General features: G+C 35.5%; 1 protein-coding gene across 1 annotated transcript; it reads left to right on the forward strand.

Annotated features, from left to right (window-relative positions):
* Window positions 1-432: 432 nt before the first annotated feature.
* Window positions 433-12,663, forward strand: LOC125844276 (TATA-box-binding protein). The gene is made up of 10 exons (XM_049523553.1): window positions 433-644; window positions 1,200-1,312; window positions 2,141-2,228; window positions 7,683-7,754; window positions 8,001-8,051; window positions 8,597-8,641; window positions 9,437-9,529; window positions 11,709-11,810; window positions 11,914-11,987; window positions 12,348-12,663. Coding segments are annotated over exons 2-10 (603 nt in total). The 5' UTR covers window positions 433-644; window positions 1,200-1,235; the 3' UTR covers window positions 12,349-12,663.
* Window positions 12,664-16,355: the final 3,692 nt, after the last annotated feature.

Below are 16,355 nucleotides of genomic sequence, written 5' to 3' on the forward strand. Positions count from 1 at the left end.
ACATGAACCATAATTTATTTCGAAAGAATGGGTATTTGGTGAATAAGTTTGAATTGGACTATAAAATTGTAATTATTTACTGTTTTGTGGTCCATTTAGGTAGTTTTCACTTATTTATTACTCGAAAAATGCATCTGAACATTAAAAAAATATTAGTACTTAATAATAATAATTGAACAAGTAAAAATAGAGGGGTTAAAATGTATTTAAATCCAAAATGGCCAATTATATGAGCATAAAGAGCACGTGTCTCTTGATACTTGCCATTAATATGGGGCTGAATTGAGAAAGGTGTTATTACGATTGTACCCATAAAAAACATAAGCATCTATTTTGTGTCAACTGAGGGGTAATATAGTAAATTAGATGTAGCGCAGGTTATCACACAAATACTCGAATTACCACACGCCTCTCCCATAAGGTCTCTCTTAAGATCGTTGTTCCTCACAACTCTTCCTTCCCCCCCTCTCTCTCTCTCTCTATATATATATATATTCATCCTTCCTTGTCGCTCTACAAAGATCTTCTTCATATAAAAGAATCCTTCTTTCAAATTCTTTACCCGCTACAAATTCATTTTTTCTTTACAACAAGCAAAATCCTCTAATTTCAGCAAACCCTAGTTTTAGATTTTCAGTTTAAAGGTCTGGATCTGACCCTTTTTTCATCATCCGCACATGTTGTTTTGTTAAATATTCGAGTTTTATTGTAACAATTTGTGTATTAGTTCAATTGTACCGAATTTGTGCTACTCCACTTTTATTTATCCATAGGAATATAAATTAATTTTATTGGTTTAGCAACACTAGTTCTGATTCTCTCCATGTTGGGTTTAATGGAAAAATAACAATTCATAAGAGAAACAAAAAAAAAAATTGGGTTTTGATTTTCGTGTTTAGGTGAAGAATTTTGACAGAAAAGAACATTTTTTTCTGTTGAGATTGGTGTTCTATGGTTTGGAGGAATTACTATTTTCATAATTGATGAAGAGATATTGACTCTGTATAAATGTAGATAACTTTTAGTGTTAGGGAGCTCAAGTTTTTGAAGATTGAATTGGAACAGCTCTAAAATAGAGCTAATTGATAGTGAGGGTTTTTATATAGCATACCCAACTAGCTTGGGATTGATTCGTAGTAGTTGTATTGTTTATCAATCAGAAATTTATTCTATCTGCTAACTTTAATCCCTTGTTGTAGAGTTTTGTGTACGGAAGGGACTAGGTCAAAAGAGGAATGGCAGATCAGGGATTAGAGGGGAGCCAGCCAGTGGATCTTACCAAGCACCCTTCTGGAATAGTCCCTACTCTGCAGTAAGTTAATTCTTATCACTTCTACTAACTTTTTCACCTATAAAAACCAGTAAGAAGGCCTATGAATTGTTTACAAGTCATTGATCATTTATTTCTGTCCAAGAAACTTAGTGTTTGATTTGATTTTTTAAAATGTAGTGTCATAAATTGTCAAATTATTGTTTTGGAAAACAAATATTATCAATTGCATTAAAATGGAGTGAGTAGTACTGATATCCATCAGATATCCACGGCTCACTCGGGGATTTCTTGGTTATCAAGAAAAACATAGACAATAGAGAAATTGGAGACGGGAAACTGAAAATTTGTAGAAGGGAAGTTTGGGTCATAAATTTTTTGATCAAGAACTTTGAGAAGGTTCAACAAGCAAGAGCCTGCTTGGATGGGCTTAACACTTTGGCTTATTTTTGTCTTAAAAACAATTGCTTAAGCCTTAAAAGCACCTTTTTGTTTTACCTTCTAATACTACCAAAGTGCTTAAAAGCTATTTGGCTTAAAGGAACTTGATATAAGTCTATCCAAACCGGCAGTAACTTCTGTTAAGAACTTTGCGATTCCAAATATTTGGGTCTTGTCAAATAGTTTTAGAACATTAAAAGACGTGGAAATATGTAATTAGTCAATAATCCTCTTCCACTATTACCTAGCAATTTTTCTTAGTAAGCTTTCTTTTTACCTAAACATACTTGTCATTTCTGTTTACACAAGTTCAATGAGTGATATAATTACTTCTAATATGTTAGGTTGATTGGTGCAATAGTAGTGTGTTTTTTAAAAGTATATTTTCCACTCAGTGATATATGCATCTGTCGTTTTTTTAACTGCTAGGAATATTGTCTCAACGGTTAATTTGGACTGCAAGTTGGACCTGAAAGCTATTGCACTTCAAGCTCGAAATGCAGAGTACAATCCGAAGGTATATTTCTGTGTTGTAGTTGTTATTGTAGTTGGTGATACTGATAAGATACTAGATCCTCTGAATGCACATTCAGGATGTGTTTTATCTAATATGTGAATGGAGCTATGTACTATTAGATCTGCTTATGAGACTGTAAGAGATTTGCTATTTTTGTTTACCTGTTGCTTTCAATTGATTTGATTGATTGAACTTCATGAATTTGAAAAGTAAAAAACAAACAGTGTTGTTGCTTTCGTGGTTATGAATGTTGGGAGATAATAGAAGCTTCCCGCAGAACTAAATTTTATTTGAGCATGTGACTATTTTTCCTGACAATAACTCATGAGTCAATTTTCTCCCTTTACTGGTTTCCCAAATGACGTTTTTATATAAGGATTCCACTCCAAATGATTTGTTTTTAATGTCTAAGTGTGTGATTTCTTCCCATGTGTCCAAGCCTTGGTGGACAGTACCCCATGGAATGAGTCCAGGTTCGTGCACATTGGCCCGAACATTGTGTTTATAAAAACAAAGCCTAAGCTTGTGAATGAATTTTATTGTCTCATATTGCTAATGCTCACAAAAAGGAGTGTAAAGGGAGTAACAATGACCATAATTAAGGACCTATGAACAAAGTGGTCTGACTTTTTGAATGTTTGGTCACAACTAGTACCGAGGCTCGTGCCCTAGTTCTCTTGGCTCAAAAACTAAGTTCTGACGTCATCTTGATATGTTAAAATTAAATTACTGCCGGTAAATCATTCAGCTCAATCATCAACCAACTTGAGTGAGATTAAGGCCTTAATCTCTTTTCATTCTTTCCTACATAAAAACATGAAAGACTTTCTTGTGGAAGCCGAGATAGGCAGAATGCCTTTTTGCTATTCTAATTTATTATAGGAATCATTCTATATATATATATATATTAAAATAGACTAGAAGCAGACTGGTCTTTGTCGACATGTGTGCTTCAGCATGACTCATGCGGGCAGTTCCGCCCTTTTAGTTGAAAAAATGTACAACTTTTATGAGGCTGTGGGTCCGTTTAACTATTTCATTCATTGGCTGACTTATTTATTTGGTTACATGGCTACTAGCTAGGTGATTATATTTAACTGTGAAAACTTGCTCGTGGTTTTGGTATCCACTTTTGTCATGCTCATCTTGTATTCTTATAACTACTGGTGTTCATGGTTTGGGTAAAATCGATTAAATAAACAGATTTTTATTTGGTTTTGGTTTGGATTTAAGTTTTAAATATTCGATAATATTTGATTTGTTTTTCTAAAAACAAATTGAATAAAAATCAAAACAAACCAATAAGTTATATACAAAAATTTCTAATGATATATATACAATAATTATTTTTTTACAAAAAATGCCTCTTCGGTGACGTGCCTACTTCATACCGAGGGTGTTTTTGGAATTTCATTGTCTATGCTTTAAAGGTGCTTTACATATGCTTTTCCGCTGATAGTTTGGTCCCACATCAATAAAAGATTTTTTTCCCCAAATAAGGAGGACCCAACATGGACAAAATGTGATAACGTTATCAAACATTTGTCAAATAAGAAAATGTGTCATCTTTTGGGAGAACTACAAAGAAAAATCTGTCACATAAATTGAGGCAGAAAAAGTACATAAGACCACATTTAGTATGATTTTGTTGGGCCCGTGTTGGCACGAAGCTTTGCATCTAGTACATATGTATGTATGTGGAGGTTGCTCTATTTATAATAAAAAATACATAAGAACCTTCTGTGTGCATTAGCAGTTTTATGAAAGAAACTGGTGTTTCTATCCCCCTCTTTTAACCATATGACCCTCGACTTTTGTCTCCAAGCAATCTCCTCTTTCCTAGCAATCTCTTCAAATTCATTGGTGAGACTCAACCTGAATGCTATTTCTTCCTCATGTAACGCTCTGTGCTCCTGAATTCCATCTAAAGCTGCTAGTTGTGTCAACACACTTTTTTTTTGTATTCCTAAGTTCTCCTGCACAGACTTGTCCTATTCCTTGAGTTTTGCCTTCAAAGCTTTCATCTTTGTCATAAGTACAAAGTCTGGATTGCCAGTACTATTGAAAGAATCCCACCAGTTCTAAGTCTTTTCTTTGAAACCCTCGGTCTACAACCACCAGTTCTCAAATTTGACATAGGATTTGGACTTTTCCCAGTCCCCACATTGTAGCATAACAGGGGAGTGGTCTGAAGTTACTTTCTGAAGCAAACTTTGTTTTATGTTCTTGAAACAGCTGTCTACATCCTCTGAGATAAGAATCCTCTCCAGTATAGCAGTTGTATCATGCCTATCCCCTTTTCTCCAAGTATACTTGCCCCCTTTTAGATCCAAATCCATAGGCTCCATGTCTTCTATAAACTTTGACAAATCAGTCATTGCTTTACTGATTCCGTGGCAATTCTTCTTCTCTGAGGGGTGTCTGGTTGTGTTGAAGTCACCACACAGAACCCAAGGTCCTGTCATTAGACCCCTAGCAGCCCCTAACTCCCCCACGTCTCTTCCCTCTCCACTCTCCCATTAGGAGCATAAACCCCTGTTAAATGCCAATCAAGCACTTGTTTTTTTTCCAGTAAAACTGCAAGGCACTGAGTACATGCCAGCACTACTAACCACTCCTTCCCAATCCCTCTTATCCCGCATAATGATAATTCCTCCCCTAGTTTCACTAGCCTCCAGTTGAACAAAATTGACCCACCTGTTCCCCATACTTTTTTCACTAGCTCTGCTATGTCCTCCCTTACCTTAGTTTCTTGAAGACAGACAATATCTGCCTTCCAAGTTCTAAGGATATTCTAACCAGCCCTCTCTTACTCCCACAATTCAACCCCCTCACATTCCAGGAAACAATTTTCAAAGTCATTGATCTTTGATTGGAAGATATCCCCCTTGCTTCTAGACCCATAGCTCCAAAATTTGTTGTCTATTTCTAAACTCCTTAGCTTGTTGGACCCCTTCTTTTTAGCTGTCACTTGTGTTTCACCATTCTGCTGCTTATTGCTATCAATTTTTTTGAACAACTCTTTCGCTTTCTCCTCACAACCTTGGAAGTCAATACCAAGTTCTGCAGTTAATTTGGTGATGTGTTGTTGGACCCATTCAGAGGTGTTCAATTCCTGATCATTGCCTTCAGTTGGCATCTTCATGTTTATCGGCACTGCTTCATCCTCAATTTGCTTCACAATCTGAAATTGCTCTTCTGATCGCATAGAAACCAACTCGCTTCCACTTGCTTGCACTGTTTCTGTCGGGTCTGGGGGCATTGGGAATTGTTCGACCCGCGAGCTTGATCTTTCCGATGTAATCTGGGTAGCCTGCGACTTGTTGTAGCTGTTGATTATTTGGGACTTGGCAATATTTGCTTGAATTTCAATATCCATGGTAATGTCCTCCTGTTGGGCCTTTTTATTGGAGTCTGGTAATTAAAGTTATTGAGCTATTTAAATTAAAGCCCACTTTTGAGACTTTTCCAATTTGCCCTGCTTCAGCCCATAAAGGGCCCTTTTCTTTTAATTGTCTTCCATGTGTATTTAAATTTAAAATCTTCCCTTCCTCTGATGTACCCAGATGACAGTCCTCGTGGATTCCCAAGACTTTCACCCAATTGGGTATCTGTCCCATCTTAGACTGCTGTATCATATTATCCTAGGTCCTCGGCCTAATTCTTCTTTCTTCTCCCTGGCAGCCCTGATAGTGACAGGTGCTTCCACCCATATTGGAATTGTACACAAGTCCATCTCTGGTTACCTCTATCCTCCGTCGGAACTGGTTTGCCATCTCCTTTAACTTTGATACGAGCCCAGTGTAGATGATTCTTCAGCATTGTTTCCTCCTCTGTCTCTATGAATCCACCACACTGATCTTCAATCTGTCTGAGAATCTCTTGAGACCACAAATTTAATGGGAGCCCTAGAATTCTGACCCATATCCAGTCTCTGTTTATTTCCGCCGGCCAGCAGCCTGAAGTGGGTTTCCACCATTCCAGCACCATTCTCGTCTTCCTCTACTCCCAGACCCAATTGAGCACATGTTCTGCACTTTTCCTTGATGGTAACTCGAAGAGAAAGAGTCCGTCATTCATCGCATGAACATTGACGCTCACAGCTGATTTCCATGAGCTGTTTGCTCATCCCCTTGCATCGTTCAGGGTTGGAGGTTCCTGTGATTGGAACTTACCAACTAAGCATCTTCCCAGAAGATCTTTTTCTAATGCTGTCATGTCTTCCGTGATTTCAATGCTGGCATCATTTATTTGAATCTCCGCCTTCTTTGAAGCTGCTGTTTCCCATCTATTAGTATTGCAGCCTCTTTGAAGGACATCTCTAGTTTGCTCGCAGTGATTGTTTGAGGCTGCCTCTCCCTTTCTGGTTCATAAATAAATCTTGCTATTTTGTGGGCTATGTTTGTCCACCCACCTCTGTGTGTACTTTCCAGTGTGATAATAATAGATTTTTTTGACCTTGTAAGGCAATGGAACTGATGTATCTACCATTATCATTGTATTTGAGAGTACAAAAATGCTCTGAGAAATGGTCCTTTGTTCTCCATTTTCTGCATAATGCCTAAAAGAACAGCTAGGCGTCTTATTTATATGTACACACACATGGATAATCTGCTTGCTGAGCTTGGGTTTGAGCATAACTTGTCATCGGTTTTAATATATTTGTACATGCATGTATATGGCCATGCAATGTTGACTTATTGAACTTGGTCTGTAAGTGGCACGTCAGATCATAATCCAGCTTGAATTTTGATAAAAGGCTGGTGCTCGATCTTTTACAAAAAGTCAGTATTCTGGGCCTTTGTGGCTTGCATCCATTATCGGCCCATCTTTTCCATTTATTTGATTTCTCTTTTTTGTGGCTCGATTCTTTTTGGCACTTAACAATGCAGTTAATTATTAAGTCTTATCAGTTGGTCACCTAGCCTTCAATGTGAGCTTTCTCTTTCACTTATCCAAAATAAGTTCTCTTAATTGCTTACCAACTGGACCATGTTAGCTAGGAATTGGTCAGTATTGTTACTGGATAGCTACTTAATTATGTCTCCTGTGTTTGTTTTTTCACCTTCTTGTTTATGAAAATTTGGGTAAGGCTCTAAAACGACATATTTGATGTTCCTTTTTAAGGTTTGACAAATTAATAGAATTGCAGCAGTTTCATACAAAGTAATCCACAAATCATTAAAAGTAGGTATTCTATCATTAATAAAAGGTTGATATGTTAAACATTTAGTTTGACACATAAATTTGTGTATAAAGCAACTTAGTAACAATCGTTTATATTTGTTTCTAAAGTTATACTTCTTAACTTGTTTCATCGGTCATCACTGTATTCTAGTAGGATTGCTGAAACAGACTATTTGTGAATATTTCTATGTTGTATCAGCAGTGTTTCTTTGTCAAGCAATTGAGAATGAAAGTATATATTACTTTAACAATTTGTTGTGCTTTCAGCGTTTTGCTGCAGTGATCATGAGAATTAGAGAACCAAAAACTACAGCGTTGATTTTCGCTTCTGGGAAAATGGTATGTTCTTAACGGCTTTTGATGGGTTTGGTTTTAGCAAGTATTGGCATTGTTTCTGATCAAGTTGTTAATTAATTTGAATAATTCTGGAAATTTCTTACAGTTTCAAAAAAAAAATTCTGGAAATTTCTTACATAACCTTGTTATAATGAACTTCTCATTGTCCGTAAATATTCATTTTGTTATCTGCTGGTGATAAAAAAGCTTTTGTTATCTGCTTTTTAATTGTTAGTTTATCTGTCTCAGGTTTGTACTGGAGCCAAAAGTGAACAACAGTCAAAGTTGGCAGCCCGGAAAGTATGTACTAGTTAATAGCTAGTATTGTATCCTTTGTGATGAATCACCAGATCCTAATCTATGTTCGATGAATCAGATAATTCTAATTTGGATTAAGGATCAGTGTAGTATATTTCTTGAAAAGGTCCAGACTGTTCAACGAGCTTTTGATGTCTTATATTCCCTCCATTTCATATTACTTGACCCATGCTGACTTAGCACAACCCTTAAGAAAACTTTTGTTAGGGGTGTATTTTATTAAACTAATTTTATTAGTGATACTTTGCAAATAGCACAAGCAAACCGGAAAACGGAACTCTAAATTTGACTATTATTACTTTATGTAGTTATTGAATACTAAGGGTAGTATGGGAAAGAAATAGTACAACTCTCTTGATTTGCTAAAATGGACAAGTAAAAAGAACAATCTATTTTTTATAGAGGGGCCAAGTAAAATAAAACGGAGGGAGTAGTAGTTATTTTAAGAAATCGTCAAGTTCTCAAATTTCTTTTTATTTTTCAAGTACTTATCTTTCTTATTTTGATGTTCTACTAATCTTTTTCAGTATGCTAGAATCATTCAAAAGCTTGGTTTTCCAGCCAAGTTTAAGGTAACCACCATCGCTCAGTTATTCAGTTTCTTGACATTTTATAGGCAGATATTGGCACATCCCTTCCCTCATCCTGAATGTGAAATGAAAATAACAAATTGGTAGAAGAAAATTGCCTCTTCAGCAGAAAAAATGGAAAGAGAAGAAAAGAACTTTTTATGTTCCCATCCTTGTTACTACATTCTTTACAGTTTTAGATGTTTTTCCATGAGTGCAAACACTTTTCTAAGGTTCTACTTCAGAACTACACCTAATGGATATATTCCACTATATCTGGATCCAACCGTTCAATGCTGGTACCTATTTTCACTTGAGTCCCGCATAAATAAATAAGAGGACTTTCAAGTATATTTAGGATTCCAGCACAAAAGACAAATCAGAATACTGCTTTGAGACCGGAGGAGGTGATCGATGCAACTGCTCTGGTGCTTTGTATTCCCTAGAATCAAGGGAAAAAGTAAACTCACTACCTCCATCAACAAGTTGTGCAGAAGAAACCCTCTAGCTGCTTCTGTGCTGGGATGTGATTGAAAGCATGCAGTACACATTTTGCAATGCTCCGGAAGCGGCTAAGAAATATTTCTTTTATATCAAGAATTAGCACTTGTTTTGAAATGCTTCAAAATGATTTAGAACTCTTTTAGACATTCCTTTCTTCTTTGGTTCTAGTATTGTGGAAGCAATACACAAATAAAGGAGCACTTGTTTCCAAACAATCCCTAGTCTGTAACTTTGTTCTTTTTGTTGTTTCCGCTATATGTTTAAGTTATTTACACTGATTTTGCTCCATTGCAGGATTTTAAGATCCAGAATATAGTTGGTTCTTGTGATGTTAAATTTCCTATTCGACTTGAAGGCCTTGCATATGCCCACGGTGCTTTCTCAAGTGTAAGTATTGACATATATCAGTGTGCATAATTATATTGTAATTGCGATGGCTGTTGTACCTGTAAGCCCTTCATGGAATTTTGATTATTTGATTATACTACTGGCCAACAAAATTCAGCATTTATTTGCCTTCTTTCTATTCAGTCTTCATATGTATAATCCTGTAATTGTATGTATATCAGAACAAATTTTAAAATTTCAATTTATCATTCCTTTTGAATTATACTGTTGGAGGTAATATTCACCTTTTTCCTCATTATGTCTTTTTATTTATTAGTCTTCATTAGTAACAGATAAAACTCCAAAATTGATTTATTGTTGGTTTTAGATATTAGATATTGTTTGACCTGTTGTCCTTTATGTCAATTGTCTTGGAAATGATGGCTATTAGGAATACACAGAACTTTGTAGGCTCTGGTACCTTATGCGTGGTTAACAGAAGCTTTTGGTAGCACAGAATAAGCAAGCATGAAAATGTAAATCTTTTCCTCAAAGTGGTTGGACCATTAATCAGAGAAAAAACTAGGTCATGGTTTTTGTTGAACTTTGGATTAACTGCAAATGGTGCTGAATTAAAGTGATAAAATATCTTGGTCATAAATAATCCACCTATCCAATTGATATCTCCTGTTTTGACTGGTCTGAAATATTAAACACACTGTAGAACTTCAGACCTTCTACTATTTATATTTATTAACACTTCAAACTTAAACCATGATTTGATGTTCCTTATCACTATTGTTTATCAATTACTACTATAATATACAACAAAAACAACAACATACCCAGTGGAATTTCACAAGTGGGGTATGGGGAGGGTAGACTGTACGCAGACCTTACCACTACCTCGTGGAGGTAGAGAGTCTGTTTCCGAAAGACCCTCTGTTCAAGTGTAGCAAGTCCAAGTACAAAGAGTAAGAAAACAGTGACGAAAAAAAACATAGCCATGAACAAGGGAAGCAGTGCAAATCCTGCAAGAAAGGAATAAGGACAACAAAATAGTGCGACACTCGAAACACAATACACAACAAACTATGATAGATACAAAAGCAAGAACTACAATATTACGGCTAGTACACCGACAAACACCTACACGCCTAGACCCTCGGAAAGCAAGAGAACATTCCACTACCTACTAACCTTCTACCCTGATATGCGTCCTCTACAGTCTCGTATCTAAGGTCATGTCCTCGGTAACCTGAATTTGAGTCATGTCCTGTCTAATCATCTCTTCTAGTATTTCTTCGGTCTACCTCTCGTACCTACTATAATATGTTTTTCCTAAAATATAATTATGTTGGTCAATTTAATTTAACAAAATTTGGTATGCGTATTATAACTCAGTTATAGAGAAACCAGTTATTTAACTGAATTAGATACAGATGGACAAAGGCTCAACTTAGATTGTGATGTGTGTCCCCGGTGTCTGGCAAAGAACTTGTCTGCATGCTTTTTGTATCTTCTTGTCATGCAGTCTGTTAGTACTTGTTACCTATCAAAAATTTACAACCTTCCTGGTTGTATGACCTTGTCGCTAATTGAATATCTCCCTCCTGGCCACATTGGTGGGCTTAGGGGGGGGTGGGGGTGAGAAAAAGTATGAAATACGAGAAGATAAATAAAATCTGGCGCCTCAACTCTAGCCTTTCAGTACACTTGCTTCCCTTCATCCTTTGTGGTCAAACTACTCTTGCCAAATCATGCAGTTCTTAGTGTCTCTCATGGTCATCTGCTTCATACACGTATGTAAGAATCTTGTAGGCAACTTTCTTATGACATTTTGATTCCCCCCAGTCCACCACACCCTTTTGCAATATCGTGAGCTGTGAGCATGTACTAAATTTAATTGAATAATTGTTTTGTAGGGTTAAGTTGTTCCATAATAGGAGAGTGGTATGATTGTATAACCAATCCCGCGTGCTTCATTTATGATTTGTAATTTAAAATGATTCCCACCCTTATTTCTGACTAGAAATGCAACTGGTACATAGTTCCAAGTGATTGGTCAAGGTGGGGATGCTTGAGCTTCAGTACCGTGATATGTTCATTCAAATCAGGACGTCGTAAATAGAAAATCAAAAGAACTGTTTAGTGGGATTTCTGACAGATAAAACCAGTATGTTGACTTGATTGTTAATATTCTTCCTTGTATTTATCATCTTTCATTTTCTTTGTACAGTACGAGCCAGAACTATTTCCTGGATTAATATATCGCATGAAACAACCAAAAATAGTGCTGCTTATTTTTGTTTCTGGGAAAATTGTCATCACAGGAGCCAAGGTAATACAATAGTATCTGCCTGTTAAAGATTCTTCACTAAATTTCTGTATGTTATGCTGGTGATTTACCATTTTATCTTACTAGGGATTTTATTGTATTTCAGGTTAGAGATGAGACATATACTGCCTTTGAGAACATATACCCAGTTCTTACCGAGTTCAGGAAGAATCAGCAATGGTATGATGATGGGTTGTTTATATATGCAATTTTTTGTTTGGCATGATAAAATATTAGTCTGTTAATCAACCAGGGAGAGGGTGTTCATATGCCCTTTAAATTTTTGTACTCCTAAGTGGTTACTTAACATGCATGAAGACTCATGCAACACTGAAGCTAGTGTTGTGTTAAACTTTTAGCTTTGAAAGAAAAGACAAAATAGTTTGTAGGGAGAAAGAAGATGATTAGCAGTTTTAAAAATGAGGGGCCAGGGTATTCTTGTTTTAGCACTTTGTGCAATTTTTAGAGTGGCTTATTGCTATTTTATACAAGTAAATGTAGTTTGTTTCTACAACTTATATTACTATTGGTTGCTTGCAGAATTGATTTGATGGACTGTGGAGCATCTGCTATGACTAACTGCAAGGGGTGGTTCAAAATTTGGAGACTTGTTTGTTTTTTCTTAATTGTAGATATTCTATAAATCAGGCATCGGCTTTTGTGGAAGGTTTGTTTAAGTTACAATTGATAGGTTGGAAGATTAGCAAGATGGGGATAACTGTGTTACTTCACCTGTAGCATATCATAAAATTTCAATTTAGGACCAAAAAAAGCCAAACTGGTCATTGGTTCCAAATTTATTGTACTTGTTGAGTCTATAATGCTTGATAGCGGCCTTTTGGTTTACTTTTCCTCAGTTTAACCTGTGCCTTATATGCTGAACGTTTTACCATGCCAGTTTTATTTACAATATATATATATATAACAGCCGAACAAAATCTGTGAAACGAGGATACAGGAATCTCTTATAGCGTATGTACAAGTTAAGTTTTGTTCTACATCGTTTTGTATCCAGTACTTTCAGATCTTTACATCTCATTTCCTTTGCTAATTTCAACCCTTCTATGATGCTGCTACTATGTCATGAGACTTGAAGTAGGCTTCATTTTATTCCAATATCCCACTGCATAGTTATGTCATGAGACTTGAAGTAGGCTTCGTTTTATTTCAGTATCCCATGAATCACTTGCCTCGATCATTTCCAAAGATTCTTCCGAAAGCAGCATCTCCAGTTTGAAGCTTAATACCAAATTATTAGTACTTTATCAATTTCATCTGCATAGTCTCGAAAGTGTTTAGATTTGGGGTGTCTTTGGTATGAAGGAAATTGTTTTCTTGGAAACCAATTGGATTTTTTATTTATTTTTTCATGTTTGGTTGGTGGGTTTTAGTTTTTGGTTCGTGAACGAAAACCATTTTAAAGAAAATATATTTTATTTTTTGCTAGAGAGTAGAAAATAATTTTTGCCTGGAAACCAATTTTGATGAGCGATCTAGCACATGATCTCGAAACACGAACTAGGACACAACCTTGACAATAGATTTGACATCTGACCCAGGACCTAACCTTGGCTTTTGACTCGAGATTGACAATCAAGTTGGGAACGAATATCCAACCCATGACCTGACCTCGACACCTGAACTTGATTATGATCCATCAATCCAATTTTCGACACTCGAATCGAGACCTGACTTTCAAATCAAGATCTGACCCCCACAACAATAATTGATGCAAGACCCAAAATTCAACTGTCAAATCAAAATTTCGACCCTAACTTTCAAATCAAGATCCAACCACATCAGACTCTTTCAATCTCAATCTGAGATTTATTTATCTTTCTAACAAAATAAAATTTAAAATTTCTTTTGTGAGATTGGAGGAGGGGGGAGGGGGGTAGTAGGGGGTCGAGGTAAGAGGGTAAAAACATAATTTTTAAAAAATTTGAAAATATTTTTCAAAAACAAACTTTAAAATTATTTTTTAGGGGGTAGGGTGGGGTAAAAATAACAAAATTTTAAAAATTTGAAAATATTTTTTTAAAACAAACTTTTAATTATCTTTTAGGGGGGGGGTAAAAAGATAAAAATTTTAAAATATGAAAATATTTTTCAAAAACAAACTTTTAAATTATTTCTTTTTTGGGAAAAGGGTCAAATATGCCCCTAAACTATTCAAAAATGTCTAGATATACCCTTCGTTTGAAGTTTGGCTCACTCGTGCCCTCACTGTCCAACTTTCGCATAGATATGCCCTTGTACACGTTAGTTGGTTTGCTGGAAATAACCAGCTCATTTTTCTTTTCTTTAAATGACAAATGGAATTGCCACGTCCCTTTTAAATTACCACATGGCATTTATGTTTAAAATAAATAAATAAATACACCTCTTTCAAATAACCTATCCGACCCGGTATCAGCCCCTTTAACCTGTTCGTAAATCAAAACCCTTCTTCATTACCATCAAAATTGTGGTGCTAGGGTTCTTGAGAGCCATCATTACCCCCATTGATTTCATTTCAAGAAGCTTGCATGATAATAGAAAGAGTGTTCTAGTATCTTCCACTATTCAAGTTTTTTAAAAATGAGTCAGGGCTTGAGTGCTTCAAGTCAGTCGACGATGAACTGTCAATGTGGTATTGCAACGAGGATTTTCACAGGTTTCACTCCAACAAATGTTGTAAGACGCTTTTATAAGTGTTCTAAGCCTAATGTAAATTTATCATACAATTTCATTAATTTTTAAATTTTTGGCCATTGTTGATTTCAAATTCATAATTGTGCAGGGTTATAAATGTGATTATTGGAAATGGGTTGATGATCCGCTCCATCCTAGAGTTGCAAATTTCATTCACGATTTAAAGAAGGAAAACGATAATCTTCATCGTGAAAAGAAAGCTTTGGAGACAAGGATGGTGATCTTGAAAGTATTTGGCATCGATATTGAAGAAGATTGTGAATGTCTAGATGAGATTAATGTTTCCAAGAGTGAGCAGGTTGTCGTCGATAATGAAGAGGTTGTTGTCGATAAGTCTCTGGTGGTTAATAATGATGGGATTCAAAAATCTTAGAATTTTTTTTATAGAATGTAGATTGTAATAGTTATGTTGTGGTGGTGTTTTGCAACATTCATCACATTTTGGGTGATGAAATAATAGGAATTCCTAACTTTTTGTCATGTGTATTTTGTAATCTTTAACTTAGAAAACGTTAACCATATGTGATGTGGTTCATGACTTTTGAATTTTAGTAGATATTTTGATTTATATGATATGTTAATTTCAATATAGCAAAAATTGTAATGTTGTATCAAACATATTTGATAATTCAATTTCAATTGGATAATTTTGTTGGTTGCTACTTTGTTGCCTTACCAAATCAAAGCCAAAAGAATAGACACAAAATTGGAACTTCAAGCCACCAAATTTCTTTTAAAGATAAACTACAGTTTGAAATCTACATTCTTACTATATTACTTTAGGCCTTGTAACTTATATTACTTAAGAGGCACGACAAATTTTGTATAGATAATTTGAAAATATCAATAATATTGCAATGGTGTCATAACTTCACATAAATTGAAAAAGACAAATAACATAAATACAACCAAACGAAGGTGTCATTAATGCCATTCTACAAAGGCATATGAAAGTTTCACCTAACTTAATCCTCATGAACCATCCCCAAATAATTAGTTGTATTGTTTTTCAACCAATGAGGTTAACCATGAGCATTAACAAAAAAATTAACATAGAAAATAAATTGCGAGGAACCATCATTGGGTGCAGGTTATCCTCTCCCCTTAACTCCATCATCTTGATTCTTTTCTTTTTTGCCACCATCTGCACATGTCCAGCAAAGATAGCTTTTTCGCCCTTTTATGTATTTTTGATCGGAGAATAAGGTAGATTAGTTGGCACTGATGCACCAGTGTAATCTCCAGCAAATTGAATTTTTCTTGTATCAGTTGGAATAGTTTCTATCTTCAACTTCTCAGCCCTTAACTCTGATTCACAAATCATCATTGGTCTTAGAGGTGGGTCTTCTTCATTTTCAACATCAGGACCATATGGTTCAAACTCTCGTGTTTCAGCTTGTGATCGAAAAGTAGACTCTTGTGTACCAGCTTCGGTCTCGTATTCACAGACATTGGTCTTTTTCCTTTCCTTGAATGTGCACATTTTCATTACACTTTTCCTATAATTTTTTTTGTTATCATTAAGCATATTGTTAATTAGCTTACAATAAAAAACAAGGAATATTGCCAATAAGTATTTTGTATCTTACCTTGTAACAACTCCTTACATTGTGGTTTGGTTCACAACAATTACCACATATCATTTGAGTCCCTTTTCTGGACTGAGACCAATCACCTTTTTTTTTTTTGCTTTGTCTGGTTCTCTATTCCTCTTCATTTTAGGTCTACCCATTTGTTTCACAACATCATGAGGCAATATTGCACTTGAAGGAGCAACCTTCAAGAACTTCTGACCTCTTATAGATTGCATCTTGTTTTTATAGGTTAGCGTCCTTGCTATGTGCTAGCACGGGC

Source organism: Solanum stenotomum, chromosome 1 (assembly GCF_019186545.1).
Source record: "Solanum stenotomum isolate F172 chromosome 1, ASM1918654v1, whole genome shotgun sequence".
NCBI lineage: Eukaryota > Viridiplantae > Streptophyta > Magnoliopsida > Solanales > Solanaceae > Solanum > Solanum stenotomum.

What these genes read in the sequence shown, in the direction of transcription:
- LOC125844276 (XM_049523553.1), top strand. Translation starts at nt 1,236, where the DNA reads ATGGCAGATCAGGGATTAGAGGGGAGCCAGCCAGTGGATCTTACCAAG. An exon ending in ATGCAGAGTACAATCCGAAG is followed by an intron (nt 2,229 to 7,682) that starts GTATATTTCTGT and finishes TTGTGCTTTCAG; the next exon opens with CGTTTTGCTGCAGTGATCAT. An exon ending in CCCACGGTGCTTTCTCAAGT is followed by an intron (nt 9,530 to 11,708) that starts GTAAGTATTGAC and finishes TTCTTTGTACAG; the next exon opens with TACGAGCCAGAACTATTTCC.